Here is a 19,920-nt window from a genome sequence, read left to right as displayed (position 1 = left end):
CTCAACCACGGGGGGCCGTGGACCACCACAGGGCTTCAACAAACTCAGAAAAAGACCACAATATGGCATTAATGACTTAATATAAGATTTATTTATGTTTGATTGTATACATAACTATATGTAGTATATACAAAAATGAGTTTGCAAATGTTTTTGTGGACAACGGAAAGTTTTGAAGTCAAACAGTTTGAGACTGACTGCTTTAAATCCAGTGAACAGTGTGGAAACATCCCTTTGGCTCTTTGATGCCCTCTCATGGTGTCTTCAATATTAACATTTGCCGTACATATATATATATTTTTTGGAAAAAATATTTACCCTTGTTTATGCAATTCATTTAACAATGTTTACACGATGATGATTGAAACTAGATTTTATTGTACGACATTTACACTGATCTAGAAATACTTGCACTTGCAGTCAGTCTTTAAAACATATTTATTTTTATATTTATACAGTTTTTTAAATGCTATGAACAATTCTGGAAAGTTTATGTTTTTTTTTGTAGGCGATAGACTGTTGAGTGTAAACGATGTCATCCTGGAGGGCCTATCACATGAGAGGGTGGTTGAGATTTTGCATAGCACCCCCGATCATGTCACTCTGGTGGTCTCTCAGCCTCAAGAGAAGCTGTTTCCAGGTAAGATGCAGCAAACTTTTATATTAATAAAATATAATAATTTTCTATTAATAAATGCACACCTGTTAACCTATACAGTCATGAAATTTCTCTTGTTGCTGTTGTTTAAAGGAAGCAATAAACTTATTTGTGTGACAAAGTGTTGTGTTAAAAAGTCATAGTGTTTTAGTTTCTGCCTCTATGTTGTGAAGGACAGATGAAAGTTTATCAAGGTAAACATCTTGAGAACGTCTAGAGAACGCTTATACAACATGCCTCTTTCACCTACAGGAAACCAGCACTACAGATCAGACTCGGCTTCACCCAAACAAGAATTGGGAGTTGATTCTCCCACCGAAGACCATGCGGCCTCCCCCATCCCCTCTCTCATCTTCAGCAATGCATCACCGCCACAGTCATCCCGGCCGGAGAGCGTCAGCTCCCACGACTCCCGGACTGAGAGCGCCAACCACCTACAGAGCAACGGATTTCACCGCAACCTTCTTACAGATGAGAGCAAACCAACGGCCGTGGCCACACCACCAGCTCTTCCCCCTAAAACCAGAAAACCCAAAGTTCCTAAAGAGCTGGAATACTCTGACAGAGGGGACTCGGATATGGATGAGGACACATACTCGAGTAGCCATGAGAAACAAATGACTAAAAAGGTAGAATTAGTCTCTGTAGTGATTTGAAAGAACTTTGATTTGCGATAAAACGACAATCTGTATTCAATTTGTGCTTTGTATTGTTTTTGTATGAACTTAAAATGAATTTTAGTTGGTCCTTCAGTGTTTGAACTACATCACAAAAATATTAAATGTAACTTTTTTGGAACAATAGGACGCCGTTCTCTCCTGCTTTTTGCATCCTTGTTGGAGATTACTACATTACTTTTGTGTGAACTTTCCATTTTATGCACTTCATGTCACTTTTATCGTGTTGCATTTTATTTAGAGTCCCACACAAAGCCCAACATTTAATCCAAATTCTCTTAGAAGCTAAAATCACATCCCAAAAACGTTGCAGTTACACCTTATACCTCACACTTCAAACACGGATAAAGAAATGATGCATTTAAAAACGCCTTCCTCTCTTTTCCTTACCAATTGCATTTCTAAAAGTAAATGCAATCCAGTTCTGCATGTCTACACCGAAATCCCTCCGTTAACAAGACCCGTCCGGCCTGTAACCTCTGACCGTTGCATGTGTACGGCAATGCACGGCCTTGCATTAACCCAGCTCTTCTCTGTTCACAGGGGGTTTCTCCCAACAACGTCACGGAGACATTAAATGCTAGTAGCCCAGAAGTCAATAGCCTCCAGTCTGGAGATCTATTTGACGTTGAGCTGTGCAAAATTGACAGCAGTCTGGGCATTAGTGTCACGGTACTGTTCGGAAAGGTTTCCGCTCACACTTTTTTCTCCTTTGGTTCTCTTTGATTCACTTTGCGTGTGTGTGTTGTTTTTGTACCCTTAGCCCTGCTTTTTGAGGCTCTTCGTTTGGCTTCAGTTTTGGGGAATGTAGTTTTCGCTCTGTGCATGCAGATGTTTACAGGCATTTCAATTGGCTCCCACACTAACGGTAAAGACAGACACAGCAGGTACAGCAGAGCGTGGAAACGCACACGGATGAGACCACATTTTTAGATTCGTTGTGCGTAAAAAAGAAAAGCACTAATGCCTGCATGGATTTGCATGTTTTGCTGTGGTGTGACTTTTTGCAGTGATGGCTTTCTTACTTTCATAAGCATACTGCTTTTTATAGGCTTGATCTCTGGAATGACAAGCGAAAATCTGTTCGGGATTTGGTAGAATAAATCGTAAATTTCTTAAAATCAAGTGAACGGCCTCTTGAATGTAAGGACGGGTGTTGCTTTGGGTTCAATCTTTTAAACTTATTGAGTTATCATTTGAAAATACGTCATTCGTAATGTATGATACAGTGGGATGAAAGAGTCCTTAAGCAATAAGCAGTTTAGCCATGAGACCCAATAGAGGAAAGATGTGATCTCTTTCTGTTGGGTGTATTCATGTGTTTGTCTGTCGCAGGGTGGCTCGGACACAACGGTCAAGCATGGAGGGATATATGTCAAAGGGGTCATTCCTAAAGGAGCAGCCGACCTGGATGGGAGGATAGAAAAAGGTAAAAAACAAACATTTCACATTCAGCTAGTTGAATCAAGTCTAATCCAGAGTTCAAAGATTAGTCTGATGTTTGGAGGGGAGTGTAAAAATGTATTATTTGCTTACTTAAGATCATATTTTAAGACCAAAATCAAAAGTAAAATGGTATCTTTTGATTAGAATTGAGATCATTGTTAAATTATGGTCATGTTTCTCTTAATTTTCAGTAACCCTCTCTAGTGCAAAAAAATTAAGTTGTCATTACAATAATGTCAAAAAACATTGTATCTCCGTATTTGTTTTTTTTTGTTGTCGCCATAAATCATTATTATTTGTCACTTTAAATATCTAACCAATAGAAAGAAAGTTGATAAAGAATATACAATGAATGCATACAAAATATTTGCTAGTCCACATTATTATGTAAAGTGTGATCTTTTTCTCCACAGGGGACCGTGTGGTGGCCGTAAATGGAAAACGTATTGAAGGAGCCACTCACAAACAGGCAGTCGATGCGTTAAAAAACACTGGCCAGGTGAGATATCTCAGTTGATGATGCTGCACTGCGCCCCCTAGAGGCATTTTATTTATATTAATGAATTCCCACGTTGCCCAGGTGGTGCATCTGATACTGGAAAAAGGTCAACCCCCATTAGACACCATTCACGCTCCACTGACACCTCAAAGCACATCTGAGCTTCAAAACAAACCTGACGCGTACAGCGCAGCCGCACCAGAGCCGAAACCAGTGAAAACAACAGCAGAATACAATTTCGTCACGCCAGGTGAGCTCCTAGCAATGGATTCAAAGCCTGGGAGAGTAAAACATTTTACTCATCCCTCATGTTGTTTTCTGATCAGATAACACGTTCGAGGTGGGTTTGGTGAAGAACACATCCGGGCTTGGTTTCAGCTTCAGCCGAGAGGAGAACATCCCCGGAGAGCCTGCGGGCACCAGCATGGTGCGGGTCAAAAAGCTTTTTCCTGGGCAACCAGCAGCCGAGAGCGGCCGCATCGAAGTGGCCGATGTCATCCTGCGTGTCAATCAGATATCGCTTAAAGGACTGTCGCAACATGTATGTTAAAAGACATCAGTAACTAAACAAAAAATTCTGAATGTCTTAATCTTCTTTCTAACTTTATTTTGAAGAATATACAATACCGTAGGTATTAACATGGTAGGGTAGGTCATTTAGGAGATGCTTTCATCAACAACAACAAAAATCACAGTTAATTAATATTTTCTATCAAGAGTCAACGATATACAAAGTACCGCAATGCCAGGTCCTCGGAAATAGTCACAGTATGGTGTTTTCTTTCTTTTTCTGGTGTTTCTCAGGAGGTGATCTCTGCTCTGAGAGGAACAGGGCAGAAGGTCACCCTACGCTTGTGTAAACCTGAGAAGGGGGTCTTACCTGAGATGGACCCTGCCATTACTGTAAGTCAATTCACTTTTTTAAACTAAATAAATTGTTCAAGCTAAACACCAAATGACTCCCACTCTTTATTCGTACTGTATTCTTTTTCAAAATGAACTTTACCTTCTCCAGACCCCCGTACCCTCTCCACGAAAGGAGCTCCATCCCAAACCCCAGCCTAACCCCAAGCCTAGCTCCTCGCCTCTGACAGAGCGTCTGCGGACATTGGTTCTGGTGGAAGAAGCTCTGGAGAGGTCACTGATGAAATCGCCCTCTCGCAGAGACAGTTACAGCGACAGCACCGACAACGATGAGCTTGAGGAGGCCTTCAGCCAAGCCAGGGACCACAGCGTCTACCAGACTCCGATGGAAAGACTCGATCAATACGAGAACGCCAATCTGGACGACACCGTGCGGTCGGCGTATTATTCACCCGGGCAGTCTATGTCTAGACCGGAGTTCAACAGAAGGTCAGTCATTCAGTGTTATGTACTCAATTTCTTAAATACTTGAAATGAAATATAATGTAATATTGGTATTATCTCCATCTTTCTTCAGGGATCTGGATGGTTCGGCACTACGCATGTCATCGTCTCCTTCCATTCCTGAGGGCGGAGTCTTGAGCCCCAGTCCAGACCCACTTCCTCCACCACTGTCAGACCCCATCAACCTCAGTCTTCCAGACCTCGCCCATGAGGAGGAGCTTATCCCTGTAAGACCTCAGGATGTTGTTTCGTGAAACACATTTTAGCTTAAAAACTGCTAGAATGAATATTAAATGTCGATCATTAAATATCGAAACACTTATAAAACCTCTTTTGATTTTTACATCTAAACGCACTCAAATTTTTTACGAAGATGAATGGTTGTCTTGTTTCAGGAGGTGGAGCTACATGTCTCGCTGGAGAAGTCTGATAGAGGAAGTTTAGGCTTCACGCTCACCAGAGGAAACGACAACAGCTGCTTCATCCATGACATCATCCAGGACCCGGCTAAAGAAGATGGCCGACTGCGGCCTGGAGATCGAATGATAATGGTATCCCATTACTGAATCTTGGGATGGTAGTAAATCTACCACGGTCTGGTTTAACAGATCTAAAGGAATAGTTCAAAAATGAATTTTACTCCATCATTTACCCTCACGCCAAATTAGGTGTGTATGAATTTGTTTTCTTCAGCCGGACACAGTTTGAAAAATGTCCCGGCTCCTCCCAGCTTGGTGAGACTCCAGGGGGTTATCTGTCTTTTATTAAAAAATATTTTGATTGTATTTAGCCACAACCAGTCGCTTGAGAATTTGAACGTGTATATTCATCGGACACGCGCGCATGGAGTTAACCTCTGGTCTGCGTTTGTTTATATGTCTGGCTAGTGTCTAATAATATTACTACTTATTACTACTAATTTCTATTATTATTTTATTGTATAATAATTGTATTAAATTTTTTTGGAGTGCAAAAACATTGGAGTGGCAAGTTTAGCCAAGTAACGGTTCTTCTCGGTTTCTTTTGCTTGTTATCAGAAATAATCTATAGCCGCTGTATTACTTGCTTACACAAAAATAGATATTTTGGAGAACGTTGGTAACCGAGCAGCACCGGCACACACTCTCATCTATTGTATGGTCACAAAGCCAATGCTAGTGAATGGGTGCCGGTTAACAACATTGTTTAAAATATAATATTTTGTGTTCTGCCAGTCATACAGGTTTGAAATGACAAGAGGGTAAGTAAAGGATGACAGAATTTTTGTTTTTGGGTGAACTATCACTTTAATATCGGTTATATACATTAGTTGCAGCATATTGTCCACTATGTATAGTTCACTCAAAATAAAACTGGTCATTTTTTCACCCTCATGTTTTTCAAAATGTGTATATCGTCGATGTCCATCCAAATCCTTGGATGTCCAAATTAGTTGTTTTTCAGGAAATGAAAAAAAAACCTGATTCTGATACTTTGTTGTCAAAGTTGACGAACCCTTTTTCATACTAGACATTTGCCAAACCCGGTAACAAAAAATTCAAGGTTTCAGAAGGGATACGACTGTATTTTCTGTGGAACACAAAGGTTACCAACACTCTTTAAAATATCGTTTGTGTTCTGCTGAAGAAATGAAGTGATTTAATCTTCTTTTACTCACATTCATGGAATGACATGACGGTGAGTAAACGATTAAAGAATTCAGCTCTAATACTTTTGAAAACCTGTTAAAAAAGTCATTATTTTACTCCGTGTGCCTTTAAACATGGAATTTTGTATCAACGTCGATTTAGAAAAACCCTGTTATTCATTTCCATTCATCTTCTTGTGTTAAAGGTGAATAACATTGATGTGGCTGGCATGAATCACACCGAGGTTGTCAACCTGGTGCGTGCAGCCCCCAAAGTTGTGGACCTCGTGGTGGGCCGCATTCTAGAACAGCCCAAGCCGCCGATAGAAGCCCACCTTCTCCCCGACATCACGTTTCAGTGCTACGATGAGTCTTTAGGTAAGAAATCACATCAAATATATCATAACTCTTTCATTCCGTACCAATCCTCTGCACCGTTCCTGGAAATACCCAGAATCCAGTGTAGATTCCGGGTTTGACCGGATGTGTGTCGCATCGGCATTATCTCGCCATCAGAGGTCAAGTGGAACTTACTGGGTGACAGCAAAACATAGATATCCATCAGTATAAACAAAGCCCACCTGGGCTTTACTGGGAAAAGTGCTTGGCTCGGGTTTCTGCTCACTGAAAGAGGGAAAAAAAGACAAGCTGTTGTTCTCCAGCGCTCAATAAGGAATGGCGAAGTAAGGGATGGTCACGATACATGCAGGTATTCAAAGTGTTTGCTCTCTGGGCGTGTCTTGTAGGTCTGGTTCTCGACGGTGGAAGTGACAGTGGGTTGGGCGTTCTGTACGTGAAGGACATCATACCGGGATCCGTGGCTCATGCGGAAGGCAGTTTAAGGCATCTGGATATCATACACTACATAAACGGAGCACCAACACAGGATCTGACCTTGAGCGAGAGCCGCAGACTCCTGCAACTTTCACTGAAGAATCTCACGCTTAAAGCTACCAGGTGAGATACTTGAAGCTACCCAGAGACTCGCATCCATAGCTATGAAACACTTCTGTTTGCTTGAGTTGATTTAAATGTGTGCTTTTGGACGGGTTCCAGTATCTAACTCCTGTGTGTGCATATGTGTGTTTAAGGGATGGAAAGCCTGTTTTTCCGGGCGAGGAGGAGATCTCATTACTGAACAACAACGTCAGCCCTAAAATGTCTCAGAACGTGAACGGTGAGCATAGTGACACAAAGTTTCTTGTACCAGTCAATTAGTTGTAGTTGATTTAGGATAGGATGTGTACATACTTTTATTATTCTTTCTATTTATTCATTATTTTTGTAAATATATATACTACTGTTCACGTGTCACTTGAGTGAAATGTTTCTCAAAGCTTGAAGAAAATAATTGTGCGGGCGTATTCATTTCTTTAATAACAAAACCTGAATGAAAATGGTTTTGAAATATTTGATTCATAAATATGTCTAACAAGCCTCTTGATAGAAAGGATGAAGAATAATTCCACTTAGTTTAGGCAAAGATGGACTAGACTGATGCTAAATGATAGCATAGTTTCTTTATTTTCATAATTTCAATCAATTTAATGTTAATCCCTAGTTTTGATAAATCCACTATTATTTAAAAATGCTTATAAATATATACGATTAAGTGACCCTTAAGTATATGAACAATGAATAAGGATTTCTTGAATAGTGACTTTTTATAACAATTCTATAATATTATACTGTATTTATGTTTTATAAGAATCTTTGGACATTTTACCCAAAATCTGTTTTCTCAAATAAATATAAACATTTAAAATATGATGCATTTTATTTTTATTAAATTACATTTTATTATAGCATAACTGAGTTGTCATGCTTTTGCCTACTGTCCCTGTCCCTCCGAAATCTGTATGTCCAAGATTCAGGCAATGGAAAACTAACTGTTCTTTTTAAATGATTAAATACTGTGTTGTAAAGCCCTTTTTAATACTTTTTATTGGTAAGATATTTGCAAAACCCAGTGATAAAAATAAAGGGTGACTACTGATAAAGATTCATGGCAGAAAATGAAAATCACGAAACATGGAGATACAAGGTTTTAGACGGACAACCGTGATATGCATTTATTGTTCTTAATTTATTTACTATAGTTATTTATTTGACTTTTCCTCTGTGGGTATTTTGAGATGTTTTCCACTTCCACGCTATGACCTCGTTTCTCTCTCGTTCACTTTTGGTATCATAGGTTATCTCCATAGCAACAAACGTAACGAATTGGAGGCCCTATCCGGGATCTGTCCTGCGGAGGTAAGGACCCGTATTTGTGGTCAACGATTACCTAATATTGATTGGGGCCGTTTTCATTATTTAATCTCCAAATAGACAGAGATCAGAAACTTCTCCGACTTGTCAAGAAAACGTTACGGTTTGTCTGTTTTTTCTGTGTGTTGTGAGAGCGTAAATGTACAACCTGAAACTTAAACTGACACAGGTCAGATCAGATTTCTTCCGTCTGTGAGCTTAAAGAGAAACGGGTGAGAGGAACTCAACTTGTTTTTCAGGAAACGCCTAGGGGGGGAAAGCTAACATTTCCAACAATGTACTGAACAAATTAATGTTATGTTACAACTTTTCCCCCTCTGTCTGATGAACAGGAGCAGATTGTGAAGCTGCAGTTGGATAAGCCACCTGGAGGAGGCCTGGGTTTTTCTGTGATCGGTGGAGAGACGGGCATTTTTGTGAAATCCGTCACCCCCGGGGGGACGGCGGACACGGAGGGCACGCTGCAAGTCGGGGATCGTTTGCTAAAGGTACATTACATCACAAAACATCCGTTAAAAATCTCCTCCAGTTGTGTTCATGAACGATAACCGTGTTCTGGCGTGCACAGGTGAATGACCATCTGATGGTCAACGTTTCTCACACCCAAGCTGTCGCTACTATCCGTAAATCTAAAGGTTTGGTGCACCTCGTCATCTCTCGTCCACCCCACCAAATGCCTAACACGTACCTGAGCTACCTGCCTCCCAAATCCAACGGGATCCACGGCAACAACGGTACATCCTGCAACTGCGACGGTCTCTTATTAACCTGAAAAAGAGAATGTTTGGAGATGTGAATGTACTTGTGTTTCTGTATCGTCTCAGATGTGAGTGAGGACAGTGGGGTGAAGGTGAAACTCCAGACTCCATCGGAGCAAAGCAAGAGTAACAACCCACCACCTCTTCCTCCGATAGGTGCGACAGGAATCACACGACTCAGATCACACGTGTCATTCACATCAAACTATTTGATCAATACTGTTTTTTATTTGTGTTATAGACTATGACTCAAAACACAAGGACACGGAGGGAAGTGCAGATTTATCGGAAGACACTGACTGTGATGGCTCCTCTCTGCCTGAAGACTCTCCAGAGGTACAGTCAACCTTTACATTCATTCTTCATACTTGGATATCAGCTGTTTTAAAGGAATAAAAAAGTGTTTATGGTCAAATGATTTCGCCTAATGTTATATTGAATATCTATTATTTTTCTAGACATCTCGGAAAGCTGAGTGGAAGGAGGATAATGTTGACGCTTCGCTGAATGACAGGTGAGAAAGGCCAAATTCGACACACAATCCTCATTAGACTGAACAGTGTCACTCCAGGGTTCCACAAGTTTCTACTGTCAGACAAAATTGACATCTAAAGTCAATGATTTTAACTGGATTGTGCTGGTGTTGATTTCATGAGGGATTTGTTGTACTTGCGAGTAAACATTGTTTTATATATTTATATATGCATGTTTGAGATTTAGTTTTATTACAAAACAAGCTATTTAAAGATGTAATCTCTAACTTTTTACAGCATGTTAGCCTTGCCAGCATGTTTAATCAGAAGCTTCTTATCAACCTAAAACCCCCTTAGATGTTATAAAATTCACTGTAACCAACTGCTTCGTGGGGTTTATTGCTTTTATAAAACGGTTATTCCATATGCATGGCAAGGTTTTATAAAAATAAGTAAATAAAAGGATATTTAGGCTACGTAATACAATCAGCTGTTATAAATCAGGGTATTTTATACCGCTTAGAACTTTTTTATCAACACTTGAATGGGGTTAAGTTTAATTATATATATATTTATATATCTATATTTAAGAACAACAAACACTGAAAAAAAAGAGTCAAAGCCTTAGAATTGAATTAGAATGATGATTTAAGTATAAATTCAGTTTTTAGTTTTACAGATGAGTAACAGCACCCCCTGCTGTACAACAAAATGTGAAAGATGGAAAAACTTAACCTCAGTTGCATAATCACTGCAATGGCTACCCATCCAGCTTTAACTCACAAACCTTGTATCATTGCAAAGATTGAAAATGTTTTCCTCTGAAAATATTTGTTGTTCTTTTCATTGCTTTTGTTGTAGTTCTCTGCAGTCATCTGGTCAGCCAGATGATGATGACATCACATGGGGCAGCGACGAGCTGCCGGTAGAAAACATAAATTCTAAATTTACTGAAGGTTTGTCAACAGTCACACATTTCTCAATCTAACATTGGTCTTGTAATACTGGTTTTGTTGTTAGTTCTGGATTGTAAAGACTCTCGTTTTCTCAGATGGACCAATAGTCACAGATGATGAGTTGACGTCTCTGCCACTGGTTACAGTGGTTCCTAATGGTCAGTACACGTCCAGTAAACTCGACAGTGTGGTGAGAATGATGAAAGGTCTGCTGGAGCAGAAGATTCCTGTGCAGGAGTTTGAGGTATGCAGACTATCACCAAAACCATACTTGTCCTAACTGAAGTCCTGCTTTACTTTGATACGCAAATAAAACCTGTCCTGGTTTTTAGAAATTCCTGTACAGTCAACTTTCAATAGTTGTGTGATTCATATCTGTTTTGATGTATTTCCGTGTCCACAACTTTCTTTCAAAGAACCTGCAGAATTTGCAGCCCATAGACGACTGTTTGGTTGGCCAGTCCAAAGATAACAAGAGGAAAAACCGTTACAAAAACATTGTTCCATGTAAGTGTGAGAAAAACATTCCCCCCTACATCAATCTGCCTCTCTTGCAAATGCAAAAAAGGATCAGTTTGTGCCTTTATGGTTCATTTTTTTCCATTGACCCATTTTCCATCTCACGGTTCAGACGACACAACAAGGGTCCTGCTGGGAAAGGACGGCGGCTACATTAACGCCAACTTCATCAAGATGCCTGTGAACGATGAGAACTTCTTGTACATTGCGTGTCAGGGGCCGCTGCCGACAACGCTGGGTGATTTCTGGCAGATGGTCTGGGAGCAGAAGTCCAACGTGATCGCCATGATGACACAGGAAGTGGAGGGAGGAAAAGTGAAATGTCAGCGGTACTGGCCCGACACGCCCCGCTCGCCCGAGATGGTGGACGATCGGCTGCAGGTCACGCTGGTTAAAGATCAGCACCTGGACAACTTCGTCATTCGGCTAATAGAGGTCAAAGATATACAGGTAAGAGAATGTCTCTGATTTGACAAATTTTGGTTTGCCGCGAATCTTCGCGTTAATTTAAATGTATCAATTAAAAATGTTTTGCTAATATGTTTTGCATTATGCTTTATTTAGAATTTCATTTTTTAGCCAGTGCTTATGCCTAGGTATTGTTTCATGTGTCTGAATATATGACCGTATCTCGTAGACCAATGAGATCCAGAGAGTAACGCATCTGAACTACACCGGCTGGCCTGATCACGGCACCCCAACTCAACCTGAACAGCTCCTGACGTTCATTTCTTACATGAGACATATCCACCAATCAGGACCCATCATTACACACTGCAGCGCAGGGATTGGCCGATCGGGAACGCTCATTTGTTTAGATGTGGTCCTTGGTCTCATCAGCAAAGATGCAGATGTAAGTGTCACCTGGTTCGGTTATTATCATAGTAAATCGAGTATCACTTGTTTTTTTATAATAATTTACTGTATGCGTTTCATACTTCCTTAGTTTGACATATCAGATGTGGTACGTACCATGAGACTCCAGAGGCACGGCATGGTGCAAACAGAGGTAAGCTACAAGAGCTTTATAATGATCTTTGCTTTTGATGCAGTATACTTCCAATTGCATGTTAACATATCCGTTTTTTTCTCTCCAGGAACAATATATTTTCTGCTACCAGGTGATTTTATATGTGCTCCGGTGTCTACAGGCAGAAGATAAGCTCTCAGGTTAAACACGTGGACACCGGCTGCCTTTCTGCTCTTTAAACAGGGTCAAGAGATGAACTGACAATTACATCGTGCTTCAAGCATCCTGCGTTTCTAAAGCAGTTTCTTCTTTCTATCAGGGCCCGCGACCTTGTCCGAACAATTTTTTTGACTTAAAATGTTTTAGATGTCAGTGACGGATATGATTCTTGCAGAATTTTGTGTATTTTGTATCGCTTACATTCTTGACCGTTGGCTGCTACTTTGAAACCATTTATTTTCTAATTTATCATTTTTGGTAAACAGTTTTTATAGATTCTTCGAAGATTATGTATCAACTATAACAGAAACAAATTCCTATTTTTTGTGGTACACATATTTTTTGGTGTATTTTAAAGTAATTGATGCTGAAATGGCTGTTGCCTTGACAGAATACAAGACAGTATTTGCTTTGTAAATGCTTTAGAAATCACTGAGTGCCAGTGGTAATCGAAGAAATGAAAAGTGTTATATTGAGTGTAATATTTATCTTATGACATCTGTTGATATGTTTTAAGCTGTTACATACTGGACAATTTGCAATTTGTAAATAAAAGAATATCATTCCTTTAAATGTTTGCTTTTGTCTTTTTGTCTCCTGTGGAAATAAAATGTCAATAAATCTAGACTTAAAAAAATATTCTTAAACACGTTTGACACGTTCAGTGAAGTTATTTTTATTATTATATTTATTATTAATGATAATGTAGTAACATTAATAGTTACCCTTTATCTTTTTTCTCTCTTTCATTACTATTATTTTGTTTCAACATTTCATTGTATATTCTCATTTTTACATATTGTAGTCTTTAAGATTAAAAAAAGTTTACAAAAACGTAATAAATAGTAAATATAGCAATCAAAAACAAATTACAACTATTTTTAGGGTTGGGGTTTGCAAACCAACTGATAAGTGCTTTACCGCCACCTGCTGGACTGGAGTGTGGAACAAAAGTTTAACGCTGATTGGCCAATACAGTAAAACTCCTTTCACCATTCATAAACCTTTCGGCACGCCCACTGCTCCAGGAAAAGGGACAAGTCACGTGACATTTAATCCTTTTCGAAGCGCTGTTCAGAATGGACCAATCATAGTCGAGTGTGATTTCTCTCACTGAAAACATTGTAATGCAGATTTATCACCAATTTACCTCCGGATATGTATGATATTTTTTATTTATCATTTATTATTATAACGCCGTTTGTTATTTGCGATTAAACAAAAATGTTTAGAGGTTTTGATGGGCTACTCGAGTCGTGGAGTCTTTGAGTTTGACGAGAACCAAAAGTAATCTTTATGATTATTTTGAAATGTTGTCGTTCTCAAATTTATAAACGATGCTATTCATTTAAATGCATATCTGTGTGTTTTACAAGTATTTAACCTACAGAAAACGATATTCGTGAATCTGCCCCTTGCAATACCTCCTTCTCCGCTGGGAGGCCGCATTTCTTGCTAAATGTCCCTGCAGCTTTCCGTAGTTCACTTCGCTGACAACATGGCGACTTCCTCGTGAGCCACGCTGGCGCTGGAGTAAACTCTTAAGGCTAAACAATCGCACTTTTCTGAAGCTTTGATTGATAAGAAAATTTGTTAAGATGTCGTCTCGACACAATAACAAGTTACCGACGAACCTCCCACAGCTGCAAAATCTTATCAAGAGGGATCCGAAGTCTTACACGGAGGAGGTAACGTCAATATACTGTAATTCACATGCTAGTAAACATGTGATCTTAATGTTTACAGTTCATTATTTTACTTCTGAGTTTGTTACCCTGTGTAGTACGTTTACTTTGTGTGACATGTCGTGTTTGCACACACAGGACTCGCGCAGTAGATGTATTGGTTGTTTATTTTGGTATGTCGTTGTCATTTCAGTTCTTGCAGCAGTATCGTCATTATAACTCAAATGTCGAGATCTTTAAACATCAGCCGGATAAACCCAACAAAGATCTGGCTGACCTGGTCATGTTTCTTTCTCAAGTATGAAGGATCCTTCTCTCTTTACATGCTTTAACATTTGATGTATTAAACCTCATAGTTTGTGTTCATATTATTTAAACCCGAGTTGTGTTTTCTAGGTTGCACACTGTTACCTGCAAGAGCTGTCAACGTTCCCACAGGAGCTAACAGGCCTTCTCTTAAACCATCACACAGTCCTGAATCCAGATCTTAGGATGGTAAATTTAACAATTTTAAACCTACAGGTATTCAGTTATTAGTCTAAAAATGTCTTGCTATGGTAGTATACACTTCATTCTGTATTTATTCTTACTATAAATCATATTAATGTTGTTAGTGGGAACGTCTGTTAAATGATTTGCATTTTTTTTGTCAGACGTTTTGTAGAGCCCTCATTCTCCTGAGAAACAAAGATCTGATCAGCCCCACCAGTCTTCTGGAGCTGTTCTTTGAGCTTCTGCGCTGTCACGACAAACTGCTGCGAAAGGTCTGCTATCTGCCTTTTGACATCCATGATCCTGGATATATGTTAATAAATCTGGATACGTGTAATTCATATTGATGTGAATTATGTATGAATCGTATTACTAAAAATTATGTTTGTTTGGTCTCCTCAGACTTTATACACCCATATCGTGACTGATGTCAAAAATATCAATGCCAAGCACAAAAACAACAAATTAAACACGGTAAGTGAACCAGATTTTGCCGCCTTAAACAAACCGTCATTTTGAAGAATATTAAACACTGTTGGTGCTCTTTTCTCAGATCTTGCAGAACTTCATGTACACCATGTTGAGGGATTCGAACCCGATTGCTGCCAAGATCTCTCTTGATGTGATGGTTGAGTTGTACAGAAGAAACATCTGGTGAGACCTTGAATTTATACGACTTGTGACCTAATGCGAAACCCTGTAAGGTAACCTGCAGTCATCACATTTTCTTATTTGCACCATTTAGGAATGACGCTAAAACTGTCAACGTCATCACCACCGCTTGTTTCTCCAAGATAGCGAAGGTCTGTTGCACTTTGTTTTAAGTTACAGCATACATTGTAACATCATATTGTATTGAAGCTTGGCCGTTTTCAACCATATGTGCCTGTATCGTGTTTATGATCTACGTTATCTCCTCTCAGATCCTTGTAGCTGCGTTGAAGTTCTTTATTGGAAAAGATGAAGATGAAGCAAAAGACAGTGATTCTGAATCTGAGGTGGATGACTTAAGACATTTTTATGTGGCTTTTTCTTGTCACTTCTTTGCATTTCATTTTTTTCTAATTCGGGTCTGTGTGGTTTTTGTTTCTCTGCAGGATGAAGGACCGACAGCTAGAGATCTTATGATAAGATATTCCACAGGAAAGAAGTCGTCCAAAAATAAGAAGAAAATGGAGAAAGCCATGAAAGTTCTTAAGGTATTCAGCTCTAGTGATTCCTCATTCATAAAGTTAATCTGTGGGTTTCAATTTCGGTGCTGATTTTTTTTCCATTTTATGTTCCCAGAAACACAAAAAGAAGAAAAAGGTTGAGGTCTTTAATTTCTCCGCTATACACTTGATACATGATCCCCAAGGTAAGACTCATCTATCTCATATACAGAAAACTCAATATTGTGTAACAGAGACTGTTAAATGACGTTTGTGTGTATCAGATTTTGCAGAGAAGTTGTTGAAGCAGTTGGAGAGCTCAAAGGAGCGCTTTGAGGTCAAGATCATGTTGATGGAGCTTATCTCTAGGCTTGTAGGCATTCATGAGGTAATGTATGTTCTTATTCTTACTAGGTGTACATTTATACCCTATTACTGGGTGTTCACACCAAGCGCGGTAAATGCTCAATTCGCATCGCGTCATTCGCGCGGATCGTGCCGCAGAATGTCCATCACGTCTTTGTATTGACTTAACATGTAAATCCCTCACGCTAAACGCTTCATTTGCGTCTGCTGTGAACGCAGCATACAGGTCCTACACATTGAGACGTGGTGCTTATTTTGGAAAAACAATCTTTTTTAATGTACATATCAACAAAATTACAATTATTACTGTAAAATAATTAGTGTTTGTTTGTTTTACACACAGCTTTTCCTGTTTAACTACTACCCGTTTGTCCAGCGGTTTCTTCAGCCGCATCAAAGAGGTAGTTATGTGAATCCTGTTCTTCTGTTCCTGAATTAGTTTTCTACGTTCTATGCATAACGTCTTTTGCCTGTGAAATTGGTCTGAATGTCTTAAACTTTTCTTTCTTACAGAGGTGACTAAGATTCTGTTGTGTGCTGCTCAGGCATCTCATCAGCTGGTTCCTCCAGAGGTATAAGAAATAATCTGCAGCGCAGTCCTTCGTTTTTTCATTAACGTACAAACCTACGTTCCGATGAGAGATGATTGTTGAAATGTCATTTTGTTTATTGTCCACAGATCATTGAGCCTGTTATCATGACCATCGCCAATAACTTTGTAACAGAAAGGAATTCTGGTGAAGTCATGACCGTCGGGTAGGCACTTCTTAAATCTTACTGAAATGTCATTTTTGATATGCTGCAAAGAGGTCGTGTTTAAATATGCTGATTCGAGACTAATCTCATTCTCTCACTCACAGAATCAACGCTATCAAAGAATTGGTGGCCCGATGTCCTCTGGCTATGTCCGAAGACCTTCTGCGAGATCTGGCACTGTACAAAACCCACAAAGATAAAAGTGTGTTGCATTTCTAATAACTGTATTTAGTTTATCCTTGGGGAGCATTTTAGTAATTATATTGATCATATTCACTTTGACAACGTCTCTTAATGGTGGTTTTTGTCCTCCAGATGTCGTGATGTCTTCCAGAGCTCTTATCCAGCTCTTCAGAAGTCTGAATCCACAGATGCTACACAGAAAAGACAGGGTGAGCTGTTGAAGTCCTTTGATGAAATTACAAAAGAGACTAAATTGTCTCAGAATTGCAGATTCTGTTTGGACATTCATATTCATGTTTGTACGATTGTCTTTTTCCAGGGAAAGCCCACAGAATCTTCCAAAGAGGCCAAGATTCAGAATTACGGTGAACTGGAGGCCAAAGATTACATCCCTGGCGCTGAAGTGCTGGAGGTGGAAGAGAAAGCAGAGGACGACGGTGAAGGTACAGTGAAAGACTCTGAGACTTTGTCCACATTCTTTGCTCTACTGATGGCTTTACAGATATAAGTCCATACTTTTAAATGGTAATATAAAAGTAAGACTATTATTGATAATCTATAACCCGTTGACTTTCTCTGGCTCTCACAGACGGCTGGGAAATCGCCAGCATGAGTGAAGATGACAATGAAGATGGAGAATGGGTGAACGTTCATCACTCTTCTGATGAAGATCAGACAGAAGTTGTGAGGATCTTTTCTATGATGTAATATTTAGTATCATTGTGAATATCAGAGGGGACGCATCTAAACCCCTGCTTGTCTGTTTAATGTTTCAGACTGAGAAATTGCAGAGTATCCCGGAGGACGAGCGGAAAGCTAAAGCCACGGAGGTCAGCAACAGCCGACTCTTGACGCAAGAAGATTTCAAAAAGATCAAAATCGCACAGATGGCCAAAGAGGTCAACGCTGCACCGGGCAAGGGTCAGAAGAGGAAGAACGTAGAGAGCGACGAAGAAAACGAGAGGTAGGATGGGATTCTGGAAACGCTTCTGAAATGAGTCTTATTTTTTTCGTTAAAATCATTTTTAAATCATTAGTTACAGCTAATGTTTTTTTTTGTTCAGAGGAGAGATAATTAGTCTGAGAGACATTGAACGTCTTCACAAGAAACCCAAATCTGACAAAGAAACTCGACTTGCAACAGCCATGGTCAGTATATTTATCAGTAAATAATACCAAAAATATAAGAAAAGACAAAATGCGACTGATTGTAGCAAGAAGTGTAATTTGTGACATTTTCCTTCTGTCAGGCTGGCAGACCAGACAGGAAAGATTTCGTAAGGAAGAAGAGTAAACTGAACCCGTTTGCCAGCACCAGTAACAAGGAAAAGAAACGAACGAAGAACTTCATGATGATGAGACACAGCCAGAACGTGAGGACCAAAGGCAAACGCTCCTTCAGAGAGAAACAGGTGAGCTCCGAACCTCCGAAACCAAACACGTCCGGATGTAGATGTTGAAATCCTCTGATTCTGTTCATTCTTCACTCAGATCTCATTGAGAGATGCTCTATTGAAGAAGAGAAAACACAAGTAACGCGGTCTGGGCCTGAGCTGTGAGGACCGTTCTGTGTACAGAAGATGCTTGTCTGTGTTGTACTGACCGACATGTTGTCTTTTAAATAAATATTTAAAAATTGAAACTTTGTTTTATTACTTTTTTTGTTGCATTGAATCGTTTTAAAATACTCAAAATAATTTGAACGCACACGTGTACAACTGTACCATCTGTAACACTAACACTTTTGTAATAATCGTCTACAATGAAAGATGTACTGAACATTGTGACAGCTTTCCATATTTGCAGCAAATGCATTGTGTTTGCATCAATTCACTTGATTTAAATTGGGTGTAGTTTTTATCTTGCAACATTGTCTCGCAAATTATGTTTCAGTGCCCACAAATTCAACTTCTTTCAATTGATATTTAGAAGCAAGAAATCGTATTGCGATGGATTAATTTGTGTATTTGAGTTTTCTGCGTTGTAGACTGAGGGGTATGGATTTCTCCCTGATATTTTCAGCTTTGTTGTACGATCTGTGTAGGTATTTGCATGTGTCAGGTTCAGTGTGATGTAAGTGGACTCGTCTAGATAGTTGTCAGATTGCAAAACATCTCCTGAGGTTTCTACACGTCAAGATAATTCGAGAAATCATTCGTGCAGGTTAAGAACGTTCATTCTTTACTTTAACCTTACATGTTTTTTTTATTCTTAAATATTTTATATTTTTTCAAGTTAACGATTGGTTTGTTTTTAGCAGTCAGAAGAGCGAGCAATGACAGGATTTGAGAACTCCACCATTTCTCTGGTGGATCTTCAAGCAAACGTTACATCTCCGTCACCATTTCAATGGGACTTTGTCAAGATTTTTACATTGAGCTTCAATTTTCTGTTTGGACCTCCGACACACAGCTTAATAATTTGGCTTATTTTCTCTGGAGGAAGAATTGTATCAGATTTTCTACACCTCAATCTTTCTGCCTGTGAGGTCATTATTTCTCTGACATGTCCCTTGTATTGGTTGGTGGTAATGTTTCCGCAGCTCAACGTGTTGTTGAGATTCTCTGTAGGACTGCTTGTCACCGCTCGTCCTCTGTTTCAGTGTCTGATCTGTGTCGAGCGTTACCTGGCGGTGGTTCATCCTGTAACCTATCTGAAGTACAAACCTCTCAGATACAGACTCATGTGTTCTGCTGCTGCCTGGATCATAAGTTTTGGCTCTTGTGTATTTACACGTTTTACCCTAGCGGCACACGGTAAAGTTTATGTGTTTGCTCTAGTGTTTGAGTTTTTCTTTTTTCTTTTCATAAATCTGTACTGCTGTGTGGCTGTTCTCAGAGCTCTGA

At 39.5% G+C, this 19,920-nt stretch overlaps 2 protein-coding genes across 5 annotated transcripts in view; both read left to right on the top strand.

Annotated features, from left to right (window-relative positions):
• The window catches only part of ptpn13 (protein tyrosine phosphatase non-receptor type 13), a 47,339-nt gene extending 34,321 nt beyond the window's left edge, over positions 1 to 13,018 (top strand). For 2 of the 4 annotated variants that reach the window (XM_079486806.1, XM_079486804.1), the window contains 27 exons: positions 509 to 640; positions 911 to 1,287; positions 1,879 to 2,022; positions 2,671 to 2,764; positions 3,195 to 3,280; positions 3,362 to 3,530; positions 3,607 to 3,821; positions 4,085 to 4,183; positions 4,296 to 4,633; positions 4,722 to 4,875; positions 5,044 to 5,199; positions 6,482 to 6,653; positions 7,022 to 7,232; positions 7,367 to 7,452; positions 8,470 to 8,531; positions 8,879 to 9,034; positions 9,115 to 9,280; positions 9,371 to 9,460; positions 9,546 to 9,640; positions 9,763 to 9,818; positions 10,639 to 10,733; positions 10,829 to 10,977; positions 11,150 to 11,240; positions 11,365 to 11,702; positions 11,890 to 12,105; positions 12,199 to 12,261; positions 12,350 to 13,018. In XM_079486806.1, coding sequence (XP_079342932.1) covers positions 509 to 640; positions 911 to 1,287; positions 1,879 to 2,022; positions 2,671 to 2,764; positions 3,195 to 3,280; positions 3,362 to 3,530; positions 3,607 to 3,821; positions 4,085 to 4,183; positions 4,296 to 4,633; positions 4,722 to 4,875; positions 5,044 to 5,199; positions 6,482 to 6,653; positions 7,022 to 7,232; positions 7,367 to 7,452; positions 8,470 to 8,531; positions 8,879 to 9,034; positions 9,115 to 9,280; positions 9,371 to 9,460; positions 9,546 to 9,640; positions 9,763 to 9,818; positions 10,639 to 10,733; positions 10,829 to 10,977; positions 11,150 to 11,240; positions 11,365 to 11,702; positions 11,890 to 12,105; positions 12,199 to 12,261; positions 12,350 to 12,427 — 4,088 coding nt within the window. In that variant the 3' untranslated portion in view covers positions 12,428 to 13,018. The remainder of the gene's footprint in view (positions 1 to 508; positions 641 to 910; positions 1,288 to 1,878; positions 2,023 to 2,670; positions 2,765 to 3,194; positions 3,281 to 3,361; positions 3,531 to 3,606; positions 3,822 to 4,084; positions 4,184 to 4,295; positions 4,634 to 4,721; positions 4,876 to 5,043; positions 5,200 to 6,481; positions 6,654 to 7,021; positions 7,233 to 7,366; positions 7,453 to 8,469; positions 8,532 to 8,878; positions 9,035 to 9,114; positions 9,281 to 9,370; positions 9,461 to 9,545; positions 9,641 to 9,762; positions 9,819 to 10,638; positions 10,734 to 10,828; positions 10,978 to 11,149; positions 11,241 to 11,364; positions 11,703 to 11,889; positions 12,106 to 12,198; positions 12,262 to 12,349) is intronic. The other 2 variants (XM_079486805.1, XM_079486807.1) reach the window with 2 other exon arrangements.
• An 813-nt stretch (positions 13,019 to 13,831) lies between these two features.
• On the top strand, positions 13,832 to 18,713 carry sdad1 (SDA1 domain containing 1). Its single transcript, XM_079485800.1, has 22 exons — positions 13,832 to 14,129; positions 14,320 to 14,424; positions 14,523 to 14,621; positions 14,780 to 14,890; positions 15,021 to 15,092; positions 15,172 to 15,272; positions 15,364 to 15,421; positions 15,542 to 15,616; positions 15,716 to 15,817; positions 15,906 to 15,975; positions 16,054 to 16,157; positions 16,479 to 16,536; positions 16,649 to 16,707; positions 16,815 to 16,891; positions 16,996 to 17,093; positions 17,207 to 17,283; positions 17,394 to 17,517; positions 17,664 to 17,758; positions 17,851 to 18,038; positions 18,139 to 18,223; positions 18,325 to 18,486; positions 18,566 to 18,713. Exons 1-22 carry the CDS (start codon positions 14,040 to 14,042, stop codon positions 18,608 to 18,610), a joined length of 2,055 nt encoding a protein of 684 aa, XP_079341926.1. The 5' UTR covers positions 13,832 to 14,039; the 3' UTR covers positions 18,611 to 18,713.
• Positions 18,714 to 19,920: the final 1,207 nt, after the last annotated feature.

The sequence above is a fragment of the Barbatula barbatula genome, assembly GCF_947034865.1.
Source record: "Barbatula barbatula genome assembly, chromosome: 22".
Lineage (NCBI taxonomy): Eukaryota > Metazoa > Chordata > Actinopteri > Cypriniformes > Nemacheilidae > Barbatula > Barbatula barbatula.
The sequence above is the reverse complement of the archived record's forward strand: the minus strand, read 5'-3'. Positions and strand labels throughout refer to the sequence as shown.

What these genes read in the sequence shown, in the direction of transcription:
- sdad1 (XM_079485800.1), top strand. Translation starts at nt 14,040, where the DNA reads ATGTCGTCTCGACACAATAACAAGTTACCGACGAACCTCCCACAGCTG. An exon ending in AAAACAACAAATTAAACACG is followed by an intron (nt 15,093 to 15,171) that starts GTAAGTGAACCA and finishes CTCTTTTCTCAG; the next exon opens with ATCTTGCAGAACTTCATGTA. An exon ending in AGCAGAGGACGACGGTGAAG is followed by an intron (nt 17,518 to 17,663) that starts GTACAGTGAAAG and finishes TGGCTCTCACAG; the next exon opens with ACGGCTGGGAAATCGCCAGC.